Source organism: Spermophilus citellus, assembly GCF_964194105.1.
Source record: "Spermophilus citellus genome assembly, chromosome: 13".
Taxonomy (NCBI): domain Eukaryota; kingdom Metazoa; phylum Chordata; class Mammalia; order Rodentia; family Sciuridae; genus Spermophilus; species Spermophilus citellus.
The window spans coordinates 12947701-12965276 of NC_138193.1; the positions used below are offsets into that span (position 1 = coordinate 12947701).

At 43.8% G+C, this 17576-nt stretch overlaps 1 protein-coding gene across 7 annotated transcripts in view; it reads right to left on the reverse strand.

Moving 5' to 3' along the window:
- TBC1D8 (TBC1 domain family member 8) overlaps positions 1–17576 on the reverse strand; it is a 115133-nt gene that overhangs the window by 58296 nt on the left and 39261 nt on the right. For 3 of the 7 annotated variants that reach the window (XM_081264271.1, XM_081264267.1, XM_081264270.1), the window contains one exon: positions 4145–4255. The exons of 1 other annotated variant lie outside the window; for it this stretch is intronic. In XM_081264271.1, coding sequence (XP_081120397.1) covers positions 4145–4255 — 111 coding nt within the window. Of the gene's footprint in view, positions 1–4099; positions 4256–17576 lie in introns of all 7 variants that reach the window. 3 more of the 7 variants (XM_081264269.1, XM_081264266.1, XM_081264268.1) reach the window with 1 other exon arrangement.

Consider the following 17576-nt stretch of genomic DNA (forward strand, 5'->3'; position numbering starts at 1 on the left):
TCTCCCTGTGCTTCCCTGTCCTGCCACACAGGAGCCTGGTGAAGACAGGGATACTCCCCAGGCTGCTCTTCCTGCTTCTATCCTGTGCTGCTGGTTCCACCCAGGCCCCTCCTACAGTTTTTGTTTGTACTTTAGCTGACCCAATTCCTGGGCAGGGATCCTTTCTCAATGGTCAACACACAATGAAATATTAACCATGGCAAGTCAATAACCCGCAAGACGCCCAAGTAATGCCTGCAGATGCTCCAGACCAAAATATACCTTCCAACTCTCATCCTTAGCCCAAGAAGAGTTCCCTGAAAAGAACAATTCATTACTCAGGACCTTCAGTGGGAAAGGTGAGGGCAGAAGGCAAGGCAGTGGCAACCCTGGCCAGTTTCAAGACAAAAATCCAGCCCAGGGCAAACTGCTCTGCAAGAAGCAGAGCCCGGCTCAAAAGAAAGAGGGTCCAGGAACTAAACTGCCCAGAACTGCTGTCCTGCTGGGGCGTGGGCAACCAGGGAGCTGGAGCAAACATTCCAGTAGGCAACCTGCCAGTCTACATATGTCCCCTTTGGCAATATGTACACAACGCTTACAGGCTGACACTCCCCATTATGTGCTCTGCCTTCAAGGATCCTGTCCCCTGGTTGTCCCAGCCTGCTTCCCACCTGGACTTGTCCTTTCATGGCCCTGTAAAGCTGGATGGAGGAGACAGCCAAATCTCCAACACTACACAGGTGTCTGGTGCTCAGCAGGCACAAGACATTTCAAATGAATGGTCTTCAGGGATGGCAAGTGTCCTGGAACTTTGAAGTGAACAGGTGTTTGATTGTTTTTAAAGTACTGAAAAATCAGAACCAATTAAGTATCTAATAACGGACCAGATGAGTAAATTGAGCTACAGCCACAGGCTTGAATCCTATGCAGCCATTCAGAATGACACTGCACGTCTATAGTTTTGAAGGGGTGGGTTTAAGAATAGAGCAAAGATGGAGCTAGCTCCCTACTCTGCCAACTCCCCCAGAGCCAGCCTAGCAAGGAGACAAAAATTCAAATACTTGTATCAAAAGCTCCAAATCCAGAGCAAGATCCACTCTCCACTCTTCATCCTAGGTTAGAGCAGACCTGGGAGAAACACAAGGAGAGGATCCCACCTCTTTGGCACACCCCATGCCTAGACCAGCAGCAGACCAGTCCTCTTTGCTCTGCCCTCAAGTTAAAATGCCCCACCACACTACTGCCTCTATAATGTCTGTCACAACAATGCCCAAGAGGAGGAGAAACAGCACAGCAACCACACACACAATCAACAGGAAGAGACAAGAAACAGAGGAGGACAAAGGTTCTGGAGATGGAGATACAACCTAGAATGAAGTGAACACTCCAAGAAAAAGAACTTCTGACAAATGCTCTGTGCTCCAAAGCAATAAACTAAGAACATCAATTCAGCAAACAGGAACCCACAGATGAAATGAGGAAATAAAAAATGAAAAAGGAGATTAAAGGCATAGAGCAATGAACTGAGGATCAAACAAACTGACAAAACTAGTAACTAAGTTAATATTGAGGTACAGAAAACACTGCTGAAAACTGTATTGACAACTCAATAAAGTTATGCATGGAATGCACAGTACAGATGAAAAGCACAGATAAAGAAAAACAAAAAATGAAATGCCAACAAAACTATCCAACATAAAATGTCTCTAAAGTGGAGAATCCAACAAACAGAATGCAAAATATAATACCCATGCAGAATGACAAAGACATTCCCCATAAGAAAATGATTAAAGAAGTCCATCTGCAGGATGCAAGAGCACAGTGACAGAAAATGTTAACACATGCATGCGGCAGTATCAGATTCTAATAGAGTTACTAAAGATCAATGACAAAGGCAGAGTTGTATGCACTGAAAGCAAATCACCACGAGAAGGAGAGACTCGGGGAGGGCATCAGACCAGACTGATAATTCTCATGTTGCTGCCTCACATACCGGAAGACCCTGGAGCAATAGCCAGTCAGCTCTAGCATGCAGCCCATGACTATCATACCCAGCCAAGCTATCACTCAAGTCCAAAAGCAAGGAGCAGATATTTACGCATGTGAAAACATTCAGAGTACAGGACACTTATGAGCCCACTAGGAGGGGAAAAAATCAGGAATGCAGTCAGTTAAGAGATGAACCAAAATAAAAGATTCTGGATTGAGAGCCATACTCAAGTAGAAGCATTAAGTCAATGTAAACGCAGGGCTGAGACAGACAATAAGAGAAATCACAGTTACCAGCCAGAATGAGAATTAAAATGTAAAGTTAATAATTTTTTAAGATGAGAGGTTGGGGAAGCAGAGGGAGTAAGAATGCTGTACCCTGGCTGGACACTGTGGGGCACGCCTGTAATCCCAGAGGCTCGGGAGGCTGAGGCAGGAGGATCGTGAGTTCAAAACCAGCCTCAGCAATGGCAAAGTACTAAGCAACTCAGTGAGACCCTGTCTCTAAATCCAAAATAGAGCTGGGGATGTGGCTCAGTGGCCCAGGGCCCCTCAGTTCAATCCCTGGTACCCCCCCCCCAAAAAAAAGAATGCAGCACCCTGGTCCTGTAGGATGGGTTGTCAATGAACATAGACTGAAGCACTGTTTCTCAAATACCATGAGTCTAACCTTACAATGCTTTCAAAAATCTCTTAACCTTACTTGAAACTTTTAAGAAAATAATCTTTCTTACATTAAACATTTATTTGAAGTTTAATCTTTTTTTGTCTTACTTCCATTTCTTTCTTTTTATGGAAATCAACTACACCTCATACTTTTGTTATAAAATAGAACTGGTAGACAAGTTACATTACCTAACAGCACTTCTACCTATCTTGGTACCTATTGTTGAGATTACTTTGGATGGTTAGGATTGTGGCAATGGATATTTTCTTTTATGGGGGAGTACCAAGGATTGAGCCACTGAGCCACCATCCCAGCCCTATTTTGTATTTTATTTAGAGACAGGGTTGCACTGAGTTGCTCAGTGCCTTGCTTTTGTTGAGGCTGGCTTTGAACTTGCCATCCTCCTGCAGAGCCTTGCAAACTGCTGGGATTATAGGCTTGCACCACCATGCCTGGCTGGATATTTTCTTCTTCGTACTTTTCAATATTGGTTTCTTTAAATTGAGCATACATGATTTTTTCATCACTTTATATAAAAACAGAATGATCTGTCTTAATTTAAAACAAGGAGGTACTGGGAAATGTAATTGACCAAATTATATTATGTGACCGTATGAATACGTCATGATGAGTCCCATTATGTTCAATTATAATGGAACAGAGTGAAAAAAATAAGCTTAGAAAAGAAACACTGAGATGTGAACAGTGGTTAGGACAGGATGGTGGAGGTGAATGAGAAATTTCTGCTTGCACATTCTGTATTTATATAAAAGGGAAATTTTGCCAGGAGACAGGAGGTGACTCTATACATGATGTAAACAGAAGATTACCACTGCATAAAGGGTTACAGATAATTATTTTTCCTATTTTTTTAATCTCTAGAAAGCTGATCACTTAGTACATGTGTAGGAAGACCTGGTTTGGGGTTTATTTATAACAGAAGGGGCTTCCTGGGCTGTAACAATTCCAGGAACGTGAACCATTACAGAACTAGCACCCAGGAAGAACAGGACCGGCAGGAGGAGGAGGAGGGGACTTCTAAACTTCCTCAGCAACTGGCAGCCCAGTGACTATTTAGTCTCTTGGTGTAAACATGGAACATGGGGTGGAGACTGCCCAAGTCAGATGCAACCCTCGGACTTTGCCCCCAGGTCACTACCACACATGCACACACCGGGGAACTCATCTGTTAAGTTAGAAACAAGACTACCAAGGAAAAGTGCACTTCATACCCGACACTGTGTGAGTGCCCTGAATCCACCACTCTGAAGCCTGGCATGGCTGCACTCACAGAGTTAAGTGCTTTCAATGGTTAAAGAGACAGACACGTGGAGGAGGAGAGCACAGGGAGCTCCTGAAAGCCAGGTGAGGCTCCCGGGGGGTTACCTTCAGGCTCACCCACATGCAGATGCTCAGCATGCTCGGACCTTAGGGTTTGGAACATTCCAACGGAACGAGACTCACCAGTGGCTATGGCCCAGTAAACGTCTGATCCATTCAGTAACTCACCACATGCTATGGGAGAATACACCTGTGACCCGGGAACTTGAAGCAGAATTCGAAACGGAGCAACCCGTGCATTGGAATCCAGCACTGCGTCCAGAGCACCCACCAGGCGACCTTCAAGGGAAAAGAGAAGACAATATATCTGTGAGCTTGGGGCCTGGCCAGCCTAGCAGCCAATCCCACTGCCACTCCTGACGTGTGCGAGGCAGCATGGTCACTCACCCGAGGCTCTCACATACCCCACAAGGGTGTGAGCTCCAGAGGGCCTAGTGCTCCTGCTTCCTTGCACCCATTTCCCCCTGAATCTGGTATTCGAGTCAAACAGCCTGATTTGAACCCCAGCTCCATCACTTTCAAGCTGTGTGGCCTTAGGCAAGTCACCTGACTTCTCTGGGCACTGGTTTCCTCTCATTTGTAAGAAAAAGGAATCCCAATATACCTCTAAAGGTAAATATGAAAACTAAGTTATCATTAGAAGTACTTAGACAATTGCTGGCCCATAAGAAGTACCAAGTAAGAGTGGCCCATTATTATCACCATCAGGATCTACATCTCATGTGAAAGACTAATTCCTACCCACTCCAGAAAGGTACCGTGAGAAATGCAAAAACACATCCAAGTCCCTCGCAGACCATAAGGCACAGGTGGCAGGTGAAGGACTGGCACTCTGCCATGATAAACAGCATCCTGAATGAATGGCAGGCCACAAGCGCACTTGCTCCTCCCTAGAGAAGGTTCAGCCCTTCCCCTTACCTCACTCATGCTCCCTAACTAGCAGGCCCCGAGAAGGGCTTTAAGTTGCCTGCGGAGTGTGTCTATTTTTGTTGAACAATCTCCAATGTTCAGAAAAGTTGAATCATTAAGGAATAAGTCACTGACTTACACCCCCACCATCCCCAGAGTGTGTGGTGTACGTTTCACACAAACAGGGACATCCTCCTACACAACAGTGCAGCCGACCAATTCAGAAAATGAAGCTGGCACACTCCTACCCTCTGAGCCTCAGATCCCTCATGTGTTTCCAAGTGTCCACACACATACGCCAGGACTCATGGTGGGGTTATGTTCTGATAAACCCAACATAAGGCAAACGCACTGCAACTTGGAAACACACGGGATACACCCACTTGTTCCTCCCAGCTTGGCAGCAGGGCACACACACTGTCACTTGCCTACCCTCTCGATCGAAGGCTGGCTGGGACCTGCAACTGCCTCACATCAGAGAGGACCAGGCCACATCCCTAGGAAAAGATCCAAGTTCAAAACTGCGTGTTTGGTTTCTACTGAACACAGGTCACTTTCGCACCATTGTAGAATCAAAGAACCCAAGTCCAGCCATCCAAACTTGACAACTGCCTGGCCTGGGATTCTGCCACAGTGGACCCGTTCAGAATCCCACACTGCATTTAGCTATCACATCTCTCAGGAGACATCTTTGACTTTCATGACCTTGAAGGTTTCAAAGACTACTGGCCAGTTTTTCGGGCAGCAAAACGGTTTTGGCTTGGCTGATGCTTCATCATGATTAGACTCAGGTTTAAGTCTTTGGCTGGGATCATGGAAGTGATGCTGGTTTTCGTCACTTCCTCTCAGGTGGAAACAATTTCAACTTGCTCCATTCCTGAGGAGGCTCACATGATTTCTTGATTAAGTTAGTGATTTCTAGGCCACTGCACCATGAAGTTATTTATTTTCCCCTTGGAATCAACAAATCTCCTACAGAAAAACCATAAAATCATGTAAATTTCCTATTCCTCAAAGTTTCCATTTATTGATTTTTATTGGTATGGCCCCATTTTTCCTTCTTTTATTCAGTGGGTTATAATGCATTACTGTTATTACTTGGAGGCTCTGATTGTCCAAGGCTTGGCAGGTAGGAAGCCCTTCACGCTGTTCTCTGTGTCCTTTGGACACATCCTCACGGGTTTTCATATTTTCTGGCACAAGAAAATATTCCAACGTCATCTTGTACTTTCCCTGCTCTAGCCCTGAAATCAGACATTTTTCCAAGGAATTCTATTTCCTTTTATGAGGACTTTTATACAAAAGCCAATATGCCTGTAATCCCAGTGACTCAGGAAGAGAGGCAGGAGGATCACGAGTTCAAAACCAGCCTCAGCAACTTAGCGAGGCCCTGAGCAACTTAGCGAGACCCTGTCTCAAAATAAAAAAATTAAAAGGGCTGGGGATGTGGCTCAGTGGTAAAGCAGCCCAGGGTTCAATCCCTGGTACAAAATAAAAATAAAAAGCCTACATCTGGAGACTCATTGCTAAAAGGTCATGCCCAGGACCTCTCAATGGAGACAGTTAGGTGTACACATGTACGTATGTACTCATATATTTACACACAGGCAAACACATCTTTGAAACAATGGCATCTATCTGTGTGTGTGTGTGTGTGTGTGAGTGTGTGTGTGTGTGTGTGTGCATATACTCTACATATAGAAAAGCTGAGTTCATACCAATGCCTCCAGCTGCCATCCACTACCCGGGTTCACTGTTTCTTTCCCTGTTTGCAACTCTCTTCAATAGAGAAGCCCCGTCTCCATGACCCCCAATATATTTACTTCCCTGATCGACCTTTCTGCAGCTGCAACACCCCCCCCCAGGAGAGCCCTCCTCGCCCTGTGCTCCCAGCGCCCAGATGCCCAGCACCTACTCCCCGCTTCACCTGCCCTTCTAATGACTTCCCCAGCAGAAGGAAGGAAGGCCATGTGGGTTTTATAGCAGTTATTCCTTTGGCCAGGCCCCTGTCCCCTTCCTGATTGCCCCCTTCCTGATATGGAGTGTCAGATGACCAAGGGGGCAGGCAGGCTGTCTGCTGAACAGAGGAGCTGACACATGATGCAGAAGCCACGGGCAGCTTGGGGGGCTCAGTGCCAAGATCACCGGGCTGGGGCAAGGGGGCTTAAAGCTCTGTTTTCAAGAGACTGATGAAATGACACGTTTGTCTAGCAAAGGTAGAGGCATAGTGATGGAGATGCTGATGGAGATCAGAAAGGAGCCCATCACGTGGCACTTTTAAGACATCTGCGTTAGAATCCAAGCAGAATTTGCAAGAAACAACCTGGGGGACTCTAGGTGACTCCAAAAGAGGGGGGCAGGGAGTTTGTGCAGCAACTCCACAGACACACAGAGGGGTGGGGACTTTCAACTGCATAGTGGTGATTTCTCTCAGGTGCTTTTGAAAAGGTGGGGAGGTAGGTCTGTGTCAACCCAGCCCCTTAGACTGGTGGGAAGGTGGGCAGGGCACCAATGGAAAAGCCACAGGGGGACTTCCAGCTTCAGCTCCAACATGCACAGAGCTTGGAAACCATCCCTCCCATAAATACGAGCAGAGGCCAAGCAGACTGGAAACTGGAGACTTTTCTCAAACTCATCAGACAACTGAGGTCACAGGTCAAACCAACCCCAAATCTAGAGACATGGGGGAATTCCGAGAGCACAGCTGGGACCTGATTCCCTAAGGCTGAAGCCATGAACGGTAGGACACTCAGTACTGACTGGGACAAACTTTGGGGGGCTGAGTGTGGACGAGAGTGAGAGAAACTCGTGGTGCTGTGGTCTTAGGGCACCCTCAAACCAGCACAGGGGTTCTCACCAGAACCCACCAGTTCCCACTGTAGGATCCCAGGAGACCCCTGCAGCTCCCTGGAGAAGGGAAGAGCAACACCGTGCGGCATCCTCAGGGCCTCCGCAGCTGGGGAAAGGTCCCTCTCTGGCTCCTGTTCTCCTCTGACTTTCATGTTCCCAAGGGGCTGGGAGGAAGTGGCTAGGAAGGGACGCAGGTCCATTGCTGACTGAGATTTACTGACAGGATTCTAGAATCCCTCCCCTCCCCCACAGCAAAAGCTCCAGTATAAATGACAGTGGACGACAGCTCAAAGAGCAGCGAGACTCGGACCATCCAAGAAGCTCTTCATCTCCAGGACTAAAGGGGAGACCCAACCAGGGACACTTGGGGACTGTGAAACCTCTGTACCCACAACTACAGCAGCAACCTGTGAACAGCCCACAGCAGCAAACCCACACTGAAGACTACCTCCTCAGTTCTTATTACTCAATATATCCAAATTTTAACCAAAAAAAATTATACAAAACATGCCAATAGGCAGGAAAAAACACTTTATTAAAAGATAAAGCAGCTGGGCATGGTGGCACATGCCTGTAATCCCAGCAGCTCAGGAGTCTGAGGCAGGAGGATTATGAGTTCAAAGTCTGCCTCAGCAACTTCGTGAGACCCTAAGCAACTCAGTGAGACCCTGCCTCTAAATAAAGTATAAAAAAAGGCTGGGATGTGGCTCAGTGGTTAAGTGTCCCTGGGTTCAGTCCCTGGTACCAAAAAAAAAAAAAAAAAAAAAGATAAAGCATATATCAGAATAAGATGCAAATGTGACCGATCATGGTACTCTGAGAGAATTTTTAAAATAATTGTGATTAATAGGCTCTAAAGAAAAGGTAAACAGTATGGAAGAATAGGTAATGTGAGCAGAGAGATGGAAACTAATAAATATGAAAAAAGAAAATAAATAGAAATAAACAAAACTGAAGATTGCCCTTGATGGGCTCATCAGTAGCCTGGACAGTCAAGGAGAGAATCAGTGAACCTGAAGATAGATCAACAGAAACTTCCACTGAAAAGCCAAGAGATACCATACAGAGAAGTACAGGATATGTGACATCTGTGGATAATTCCAAAAGATATAAGTGCTCAAAATCAAAAAACCAGGAGAAGAGGAAAGCAATCATTTGGATAAGTAATGGCCAAGAATTTGCCAAAATTAATGACACATTCTAGAACACAGATCCAAGAAGAACAGAGAACACCAAGCACATAAATGTGAAAAAAATAAATAAAAATCTACACTGAGGTGTATCATATGTAAATTTAAGAAACCAAAAAGAAAATCTTGAAAGAAGCTGGGGTATGAAGCAGACAGCCTAGGAGAACAAGAAAATTACAGCAGACTTCTCCAAGCATGCACTTAAGTGAATTGAAACAGTGTTGAAGGAAAAGAACCACCAACCAGTAAATCTATATCCAGTGAGAATTTTCATTTTTTTTTCTTTTCTGGATACTAGGTATTGAAACCAGGGGTTCTCTACCACTGAGCCACACCCACAGTTCTTTTTATTGTTTATTTTGAGACAGGGATTCAATAAATTGCAGAGGCTGGCCTCAAACTTGTAATGCTCCTGTCTCAGTGTCCCAAATTAGTAGGATTACCATCAGGAACCACTATGCCCAGTGAAACTGTCCTTCAAAATTGAAAAAGAAAGACTTCCTTGAATGGTAACAGGAAATTCATTTCCAGGAGACTTAACTATCAAATTCTTCAGAGAGAGAGAAAATGACACAGATCAGTAACTGAGAGCTTCATAAAAAAAAAGAAGTGTGTCCAAGAGGAAATAAGTAAAGGTAAAATAAAATCTTATTTTTCATATTCCTAGCTGTCTAAAAGAAATGTTTAAAGGGTTAATAGTAAAAATTTAGTGAGTGATTACAGTATATAAATAAGTGAAATGAATGCAACAATGTCATACAAGATGAGAGGATTTGGGAATACTGTTATAAGATATCTGCATTTCAGCCAGGCATGGTGGTACATGCCTGTAACCCAGTGGCTTAGGGGGTCAAGTTTGAGGCCAGCTTCAGCAACTTGGTGAGGCTCTAAGTAACTCAGTGAGACTCTGTCTCAAAATAAAAAAATAAAAATGGACTGGGGATGTGGTTCAGTGGTTAAGCGCCTCTGGATTCAATCTCCAATGACCAAAAAAAAAAAAAAAAAAAGGTTATCTACAGGATAATATTTGAAGGTAGACAGAGACTAATTTGTAAATTATGTTCCAAGCCATAACAATTCCTAAATTTTTTTTTCAAACTGTAGTTGACAAACTAAGAGGTAAACACAAAGTGTTCAATTAATAAAGTCAGGAAAAGAGGTTAAAAAGAAAAAGAACAAAGCAGTAAATATAAAACAGTTATAAACATGGTAGAGATTAAACTAACCAGCCAACAATCACTTCACATGTGAATGGTCTAAATACACCAAACAAAAAAGCCCAGTGACTTTCAGAGTGGATTTCAAAAAGAAAATAAAACCAAGGCCCAAATGTGTGTTGCCCACAAGAAACCCATGTAATAGTCACACATTTAAAAGTAAAGGAGTGGGGCTGGGATGTAGCTCAGCCGTAGAGTGCTTGCCTAGTATGCCCCAGATCCCGAGTTCAACTGCCAGCACCACAAAAAAACTCTACCAGCAAACAGAATCAAACAACATATAAAATAAATTCTATGTCATGACCAAGTGGGACCTGCTCCAGTATGTAAGAATGGTCCAGCACTCGAAAATCAAGTGATATACTACATCACGACAGGTGAAGTAGGAAAAAAAAAATCACATGATCATTCCAACTGATACACAAAGCATATGACACACCCATTCATGATTAAAGAAAAAAATAGCAAATTAAGAATCAAGAACTTCTGTAACTTGATAAATACCATCTACCTTCTTCTCCCCCAAAACCTACAATGAACATCATACTTACTGAGAAGCTCAACACTTTCCTGCTAACCAGGGATAAGGAAAGACAACTTCTCCTATCACTCCTATCAAACCTCATACTGAAAGATCCAGCTAATATGCTCAGACAAAAAGGAAACAGAAGGTGTAGAGTTAGGGAAGAGAAATAAACCTTTGTTCCAAGATGACATGCCTGTCTTTGTAAAAACTAAAAAGAATCAAGAAAAACTTGAGGAACTAATAAACATCGCAGAGCTGGAGGGTGCGAGGATAGCACAGCAACGGCTTTCCTACATACCAGCAATGCACAGCGGGAATCTGAAAAAACAAAACAATTAAACACCACTGACAAAAATAAGAAGTATTTTGGGTAGGCACAGTCCAAGTATGTGCATAGGATGTGTATGCACAACTCTACACGACTCAGATGAGAAATCAAGGAAGAGCTAACTAGAGATAGTTCATGTTCATGGATTGGAAGAGTCAATACTATTAAGAGCTCAAGTCCTTCCAACCTATCTACGGATTCAATGCAATCCCATTTAAAATCCCATGATGCTATTTGGGAAATATTGACAACTAAATATAAAGTTTATTTAAAAAAAAAGGTAAAGACCTAGAAGAGGCAACAAAATAACACAATACTAAAAAAGAACAAAATCGGAGGACCCACACTACATGATTACAAGATTTACTACAAAGCTTCAGACATCAAGACAGTGTGCTGCCAAGTAGAGCAGAAGCACAGATCTGTGAAACAAAAGAGTCCAGAGACGGACTTACACAATCAGCCAGTCTTTAACATAGGAGCGAAGGCGTATTGATGGGGAAGGATAACCTAGCAAGAAACAGTGCTGAAAAACTAAATATCAACATGCAGAAGCCAAAGATGGCACCCAGACCCGGACCCTACCCCTTTCATAAGGGCAAATAATGATCTAAGAGGATCACAGATCTAAATATAGAAAACTGTGAAGCTTCTAGGCTGCTAGCAACATAGAAAGCCTAGATGACCTTGAGCATGGAGATGAAGATTTGGAAACGACCTTGAAAGCATGATTCATGAAAAAAAAAAAAACCTCCTTAGAATTTTATTAAAGTGGAAAAACTTGCTCTGAGAACACTTCAGCAAAAGACAAGCCACTGAGAAACTACTTAAATTACACCATCTGACAAAGGACAAAGAATTCTTAAAACTCAACAATAAGAAGCCAGGCACAGTGGTGTACACCCCCAAATCCCAGTGACTCAGGAGGCTCATGAGTTCAAAACCATCCTCAGCAACTTAGTGAAGTCCTAAGCAACTCAGCAAGAACCTGTCACTAATAAAATAGAACAAAGGACTGGGAATGTAGCTCAGTTGTTAAGTACCCATGGATTCAATCCCTGGAACCACAAAAAAAAAAAAGAAGAAGAAAGAAGAAGAAAGAAGAAGAAAGAAGAAGGAGGAGGAGGAGGAGGAGGAGGAGGAAGAGGAGGAGGAGGAGGAGGAGGAAGAAGAAGAAGAAAAGAAAAACATTCAACAATAAGAAAACAAATGATCCAGGGATGGGATTGTGGCTCAGCGGTAGAGCACTTGCCTAACACGAGTGGGACCCAGGTTCGATCCTCAGCACCACATAAAAATAAAGGCATTGTGTTGTGTCCATCTACACCTAAAAAAGAAATTTAAAAAAAAGAAAACAAATGATCTTATTAAAACCAGGCAAAAACAGACACCTCGCCATAGAAGATATGTGGATGGTAAAGAATCATATGAAAAGTTGCACAGTTTGTCACTAGGGAGTTACAAGTTTAAAAAAAAGATACTATTATTATATCTAATAGGATGTCTACAACCCAAAATCCCAACACCACCAATTGCTGGTGAGGGTGTGCAACAACAGGGACTCATTCACTGTGGTTGGAAATGCAGAGCAGTACAGCCACTTCAGTAGTCAGCTCGGCATTTCTTACAAAACTAAACAGTTTCATCACACCATTCTGCAATCCCACTCACAGATGTTTGCCCAACTGATATGAAAACCTACATCCACAGAAAAACCTGTACCTAAATGTTTATGGCAGCCTTATTCAAAATTATACCAAACAGGAACCACAAGACATCCTTCAACACTTGAGTAGGTAGCCAACGGGGGTACATCATTCAGTGGATTAGTACTCAGTGGTAAAGAATCAATCCATCATGAAAGAGAGGAAGAAAGTACATACTATTAAGTGAAAGAAATCCTCCTGAAAAAGCTACAAACCATGTGGTTCCAATGAGTCTCAAATAATGAAAAAGAGAAACTATGGCAAGGATAGAAATATCAGTGGTTATAAATGGGCAAAAGAATTCAACAGGCACTTCACAGCAGAAGACAGACAAATGGCCAACAAATATGTGGCAAAATGTTCAACATCTCCAGGAATTAAAGAAAGGCAAATCAAATCTACACTGAAATTCCATCTCACTCCAGTCAGGATGGCAATCGTCAAGAATACAAGTAACACTAAATGTTGGCAAGGATGTGGGGAAAAAGGTTCACTCTTGTATTGCTGGTGAGACTGAAAATTAGTGGAACCACTATGGAAAGCAGTATGAGAGTCCTCAGAAACCACTAACAGGCTATATATAGCATATATAGCTAAGCTTCGGAACCAACCTAAGTGCCCTGCAACAGATGAATGGATTAAGAAAATGTGTTACATATACACAATGGAATATCACTGAGTTTTAAAGAAGAATGAAATTATGGAATTTGCTGGTAAATGGATGGAACTAGAGACTATCATGCTAAGTGAAATAAGTCGATCCCAAAAAACCAAAGGCTGAATGTTCTCTCATATGTGGATGCTGACACACAATGGGCTGGGTGGGGATGGAGAACAGCAGTTAGATTAGACAAAGGGGAAGGAAGGGAAGGGAGGGGGATGAGACGAGGAAAGACAGTAGAAGGAACTGGACATCAGTGTCCCACATTCATACATGATTACATGACTAGTGTAACTCCACAGCATGTTCAGCCACAAGAATAGGATCCTAATTGGAATAAGTTATACTCTGTGTATGTATGTCAAAATATATTCTATTGTCATGTATATCTAAAAAGAGCAAATTAAAAAGAAATATTGGTGAGGATGGGGTTGTGGCTCAGTGATAGAGCACTCGCCTAGCATGTGTGAGGCCCTGGGTTCGATCCTCAGCACCATATATAAATAAATAAATAAATAACGTGTCAACTACAACTAAAAAATAAAAAAATAAAAGGAATATTGGTGGTTGCCAGGGAAGGGAATTGAATCATCCAACACGGGAATTTTAGGGCAGTGAAACTATTTCGGTATGATATTGTAGTTGTGAACATTATACTTGCAGCTATTTTGGCACTATGCATTTGTCAAAAGCCACAGAGCTTTAGGGCACAAGGAGTGATCCTCAATGTTTGCAAATTACAGGGGGAAAACGTTATTTAAGAGGTCATGAAATCCCCAGATTCAATGCAGCAATCTAACCATCCAACACTCACTGAAGCAGGCGGGGAGAAAGCATATTCATGTAAGTAAACTTTGCTTTTCTTACTATAGGTACATTTCTTTGGAAATAAAAGGAGTCTAAGTCCAGTACTCCATAGAGTACAGGTCAGCCACTCTGAGGCTACTACATATGTGCCCTAGGAATGAGCAACTAAGAAAAATGACAGCAGAGCGTGCGCCAGGTGTCTCACTGCTGAAGGGAAAACAGCGATCCATACGGTGACATGTGGGAGGCAGAGTCGTAGTATGAACTCATGTTTAGTTAACTATAGATACAAATGGTTACCATGGTGATTAGTTTGGGGTGTCAGCTTGACGAAGGGAGGCCCAGAGAGATGGGAAAGCAATATTTCTGGGCACAAATGAGGATGTTTCCAGAAGAGACTAGCATTTGAGTCAGTGGACTGAGGAAGAGAGATCTATCACCAACCCAGGTGGGCACCATCCAATCAGGCTGAAGGTCTGCACAGAACAAAAAGGCAAAGTGAATGCATTCTCTTCTGGAGTTGGGATACCCTTCTCCTCCTGCCCTTCCATATCAGAGCTACTGGTTCTCTGGCCTTTGGAGTCCAGGATGCACCAGCCACCTCACAGGTTCTCAGACCTTTGGGCCTCAGACTCGTCAGTTTTTTTGGTTTTCCGGCTTGTAGATGGCCTATTTGGGGCTTCTCAGCTTTCATAATTGTGAAAGCCGATTCCCCTAATAAGTTCTCTCTTCTCACCCTCCCACCCCAGAGTCACGTACCACCTGACAGTTTAGTCATTGACAGGCCATATATAGCAGGGTGGTCCCAACAAACAATAACTGAGCTGGAAAACACAGCCTAGATATGTAGTAGGTGATACTATCTAGTTGTGAATACTCTAAAATGATCACACATGGGCTGGGGTTGTGGCTCGGTGGTAGAGTGCTTGCCTAGCAGGCGTGAGGCACTGGGTTCAATCCCCAGCACCACATTAAAAGAAAAAAAAAAAAAACACTAGATAAATAAAGGTACAAAATCATCACACACCAAAAGAGCCTAATCACACCTTTCTCAGAATACAACCCCATCATTAAGCAATGCATGACTGTGTGTGTGTGTGTGTGTGTGTGTGTGTGTGTGTCCATTCTATTGGTACTGTCTCTGGAGAACCCTAGTAGAATTATACAAGGAAATATTTCCAGATGTTTAGGTATATGTGCGTATATGTCCTCCCTCTGTCAGCTGTGAAGCCCAGAAGCAAGCAGCACACCCAGCTTCCGGATGTGGGTTATGCTTCCACTATCCAATAAAAAGAACCAGGGACCCTTGGGGAGATGGTCCATTCTGGGGACAGGGCAGGAAATACACAAATGAGCCTGGAGCATTCTGTACTGGCAGAAAGCGGGATTGCCCCCCCCACCCCACCCCCACACACAGCTAATGGTACAGACAGTGGGGCGAGCTACTGTACAGTGGAGAAACCCAACGAATGCATCAGCCAGGTGACCCAGGTCAGGACCCACAGTGCAAGTTGTGCTGACACCACCCTCGATATAAAATGATGAAGCGCTTTTGCATCTTCCTTCCAAAACCACATCCACACCCATCACAAGGAGAACTTCAGATGAATCCAATTGAGGGGCATTCTACTAAATACATAAAGAATAATCCTCAAAATGGTCCAGGTCATCCAAAACAGGGAAAGTTGGAAAAACCAAGATGATACCTAATGTCATGTGTCATTCTGAATGGGATCCTGGAACAGTGAAAGACTAAAAACAAATTTAATATCTTCCAGTTCTGTGGCTAGAAGCCTGACATGGGTCACATTGAGCTAAGATCAAAGTGTTGACAGGTGCTCCAGGCAAGAATCCACTTTTGGAGACTCCAGGCAAGAATACACTTGTATTTTCCAGCCTCCAAGGCCACCCACTTCACTTGGCTCAAGGTCCTCTGCTCCATCTTTGAGGCCAACAGTGTCAGGCCAAGCTCCTCCCACATTAGCATCTCTGGGCCTCTCTTCTGGTCCCTCTTGCAGATGTAGGGAGCCTTGTGATCACACCAAGTCACCTGTATAAGCCAGGATAACTCCCTGTTCTAAAGTATCCTTAATTCCACCTGCAGCCTTAATTCTCCTTTACCACATGACCTAACTAAGTCCCGGGGTGGACCCACGACTCTGCTGCTACAGTAGTGCACCAATGTCAGTTGTTCATTAATTGTAACAGACACACCAGACTAGTGCCTCGATAGGAGAATCTGGGTGTGGGCTGTGCAAGAACTTTCTGAACTTGTCATCACAATTTTTCTGTAAATCTAACACTATTATTAAAAAAAAAGAAAAGAAAAATTTGATTTCTTAAAGTGACACACACAAGAACACAAACTAGCTGTAGGTACCCAAGGAGGGGGCAGGAATACACAAAGTGGACCCATCCAGTGTCCAAGGTTTGACCAAACCACAGAGAAGATGCAAAACAGGCAGGCAGGGCAGAGGGAGTTCTCCACAGCCATCTGGAGGCCACGCCAAGAGCACCAAGAAAGGATAACTCAGGAAGGAAAAATCCTCAACTTCTGGATGAGAGTAACTGAAAATGGTCTGCACAGCAAAGCAAGACTTCCAAGTTGTTAGAAAATGGAGCAAGATGTCTGCAAACTTCAAATGGGTCAAAGACAAATAAAAATGTATGCACATGAATTAATCTACTGTATGGCAAAGTATGAACACGCAGCTCCTGACCATGGTACCCAACCTGAGGGGTCCCTTCATAAGGAAGCTGAGGATAATGCACACCGGTGCCTTCTAGAAACATCAGCAGGCTGATGTACAAGAATAACTCTGAAACACTGCCATCCTACACTTCTGATCCTCACAACCCCCTTCTGAGGATGGGATGAAGCAGCTGAGGTTCTGAGAACCCAGCAGTGACACTAAACCTCCCAGCTCTGGATGCCGAGCCCACAATCTTCTCCACTGGGTGAGGACTGTTGGAAGACAAGGGATGACTATTTTTAGAAACCATCCATCATCCACAAACCTACACTTCCATCTATATTCAGACTGGCTTTTCCCTTAAGAAGCTCAAACCGGCAACTCTTCACTGTGTCTCCAGGGACAAGTCCCCTCCTGTGGCTGCAGGGCAGCTCACAAGGTGCCCTCTGGTTTTCCCCTCAGCAGCAGCTCCATATGGCTTGTCTGGCACTGCAGGAAAATCCTCCTGGCGTCCCAGCGAGCACAACACTCCTATTTTTAGGCTCTTAGAATAACAACCCTGGCTGAGATAAATGTCGAGTGACAAGTTTTAAAATTAGGGCCCAAATAAGGGGCTTACTAATAATGTGTTCCCAAACTAGAGTACTGCAGTTCCTTCATCCTTACTGGATGTGATATGCATGGATGGTACTAGGCTGAAGAAGAAATGGCAG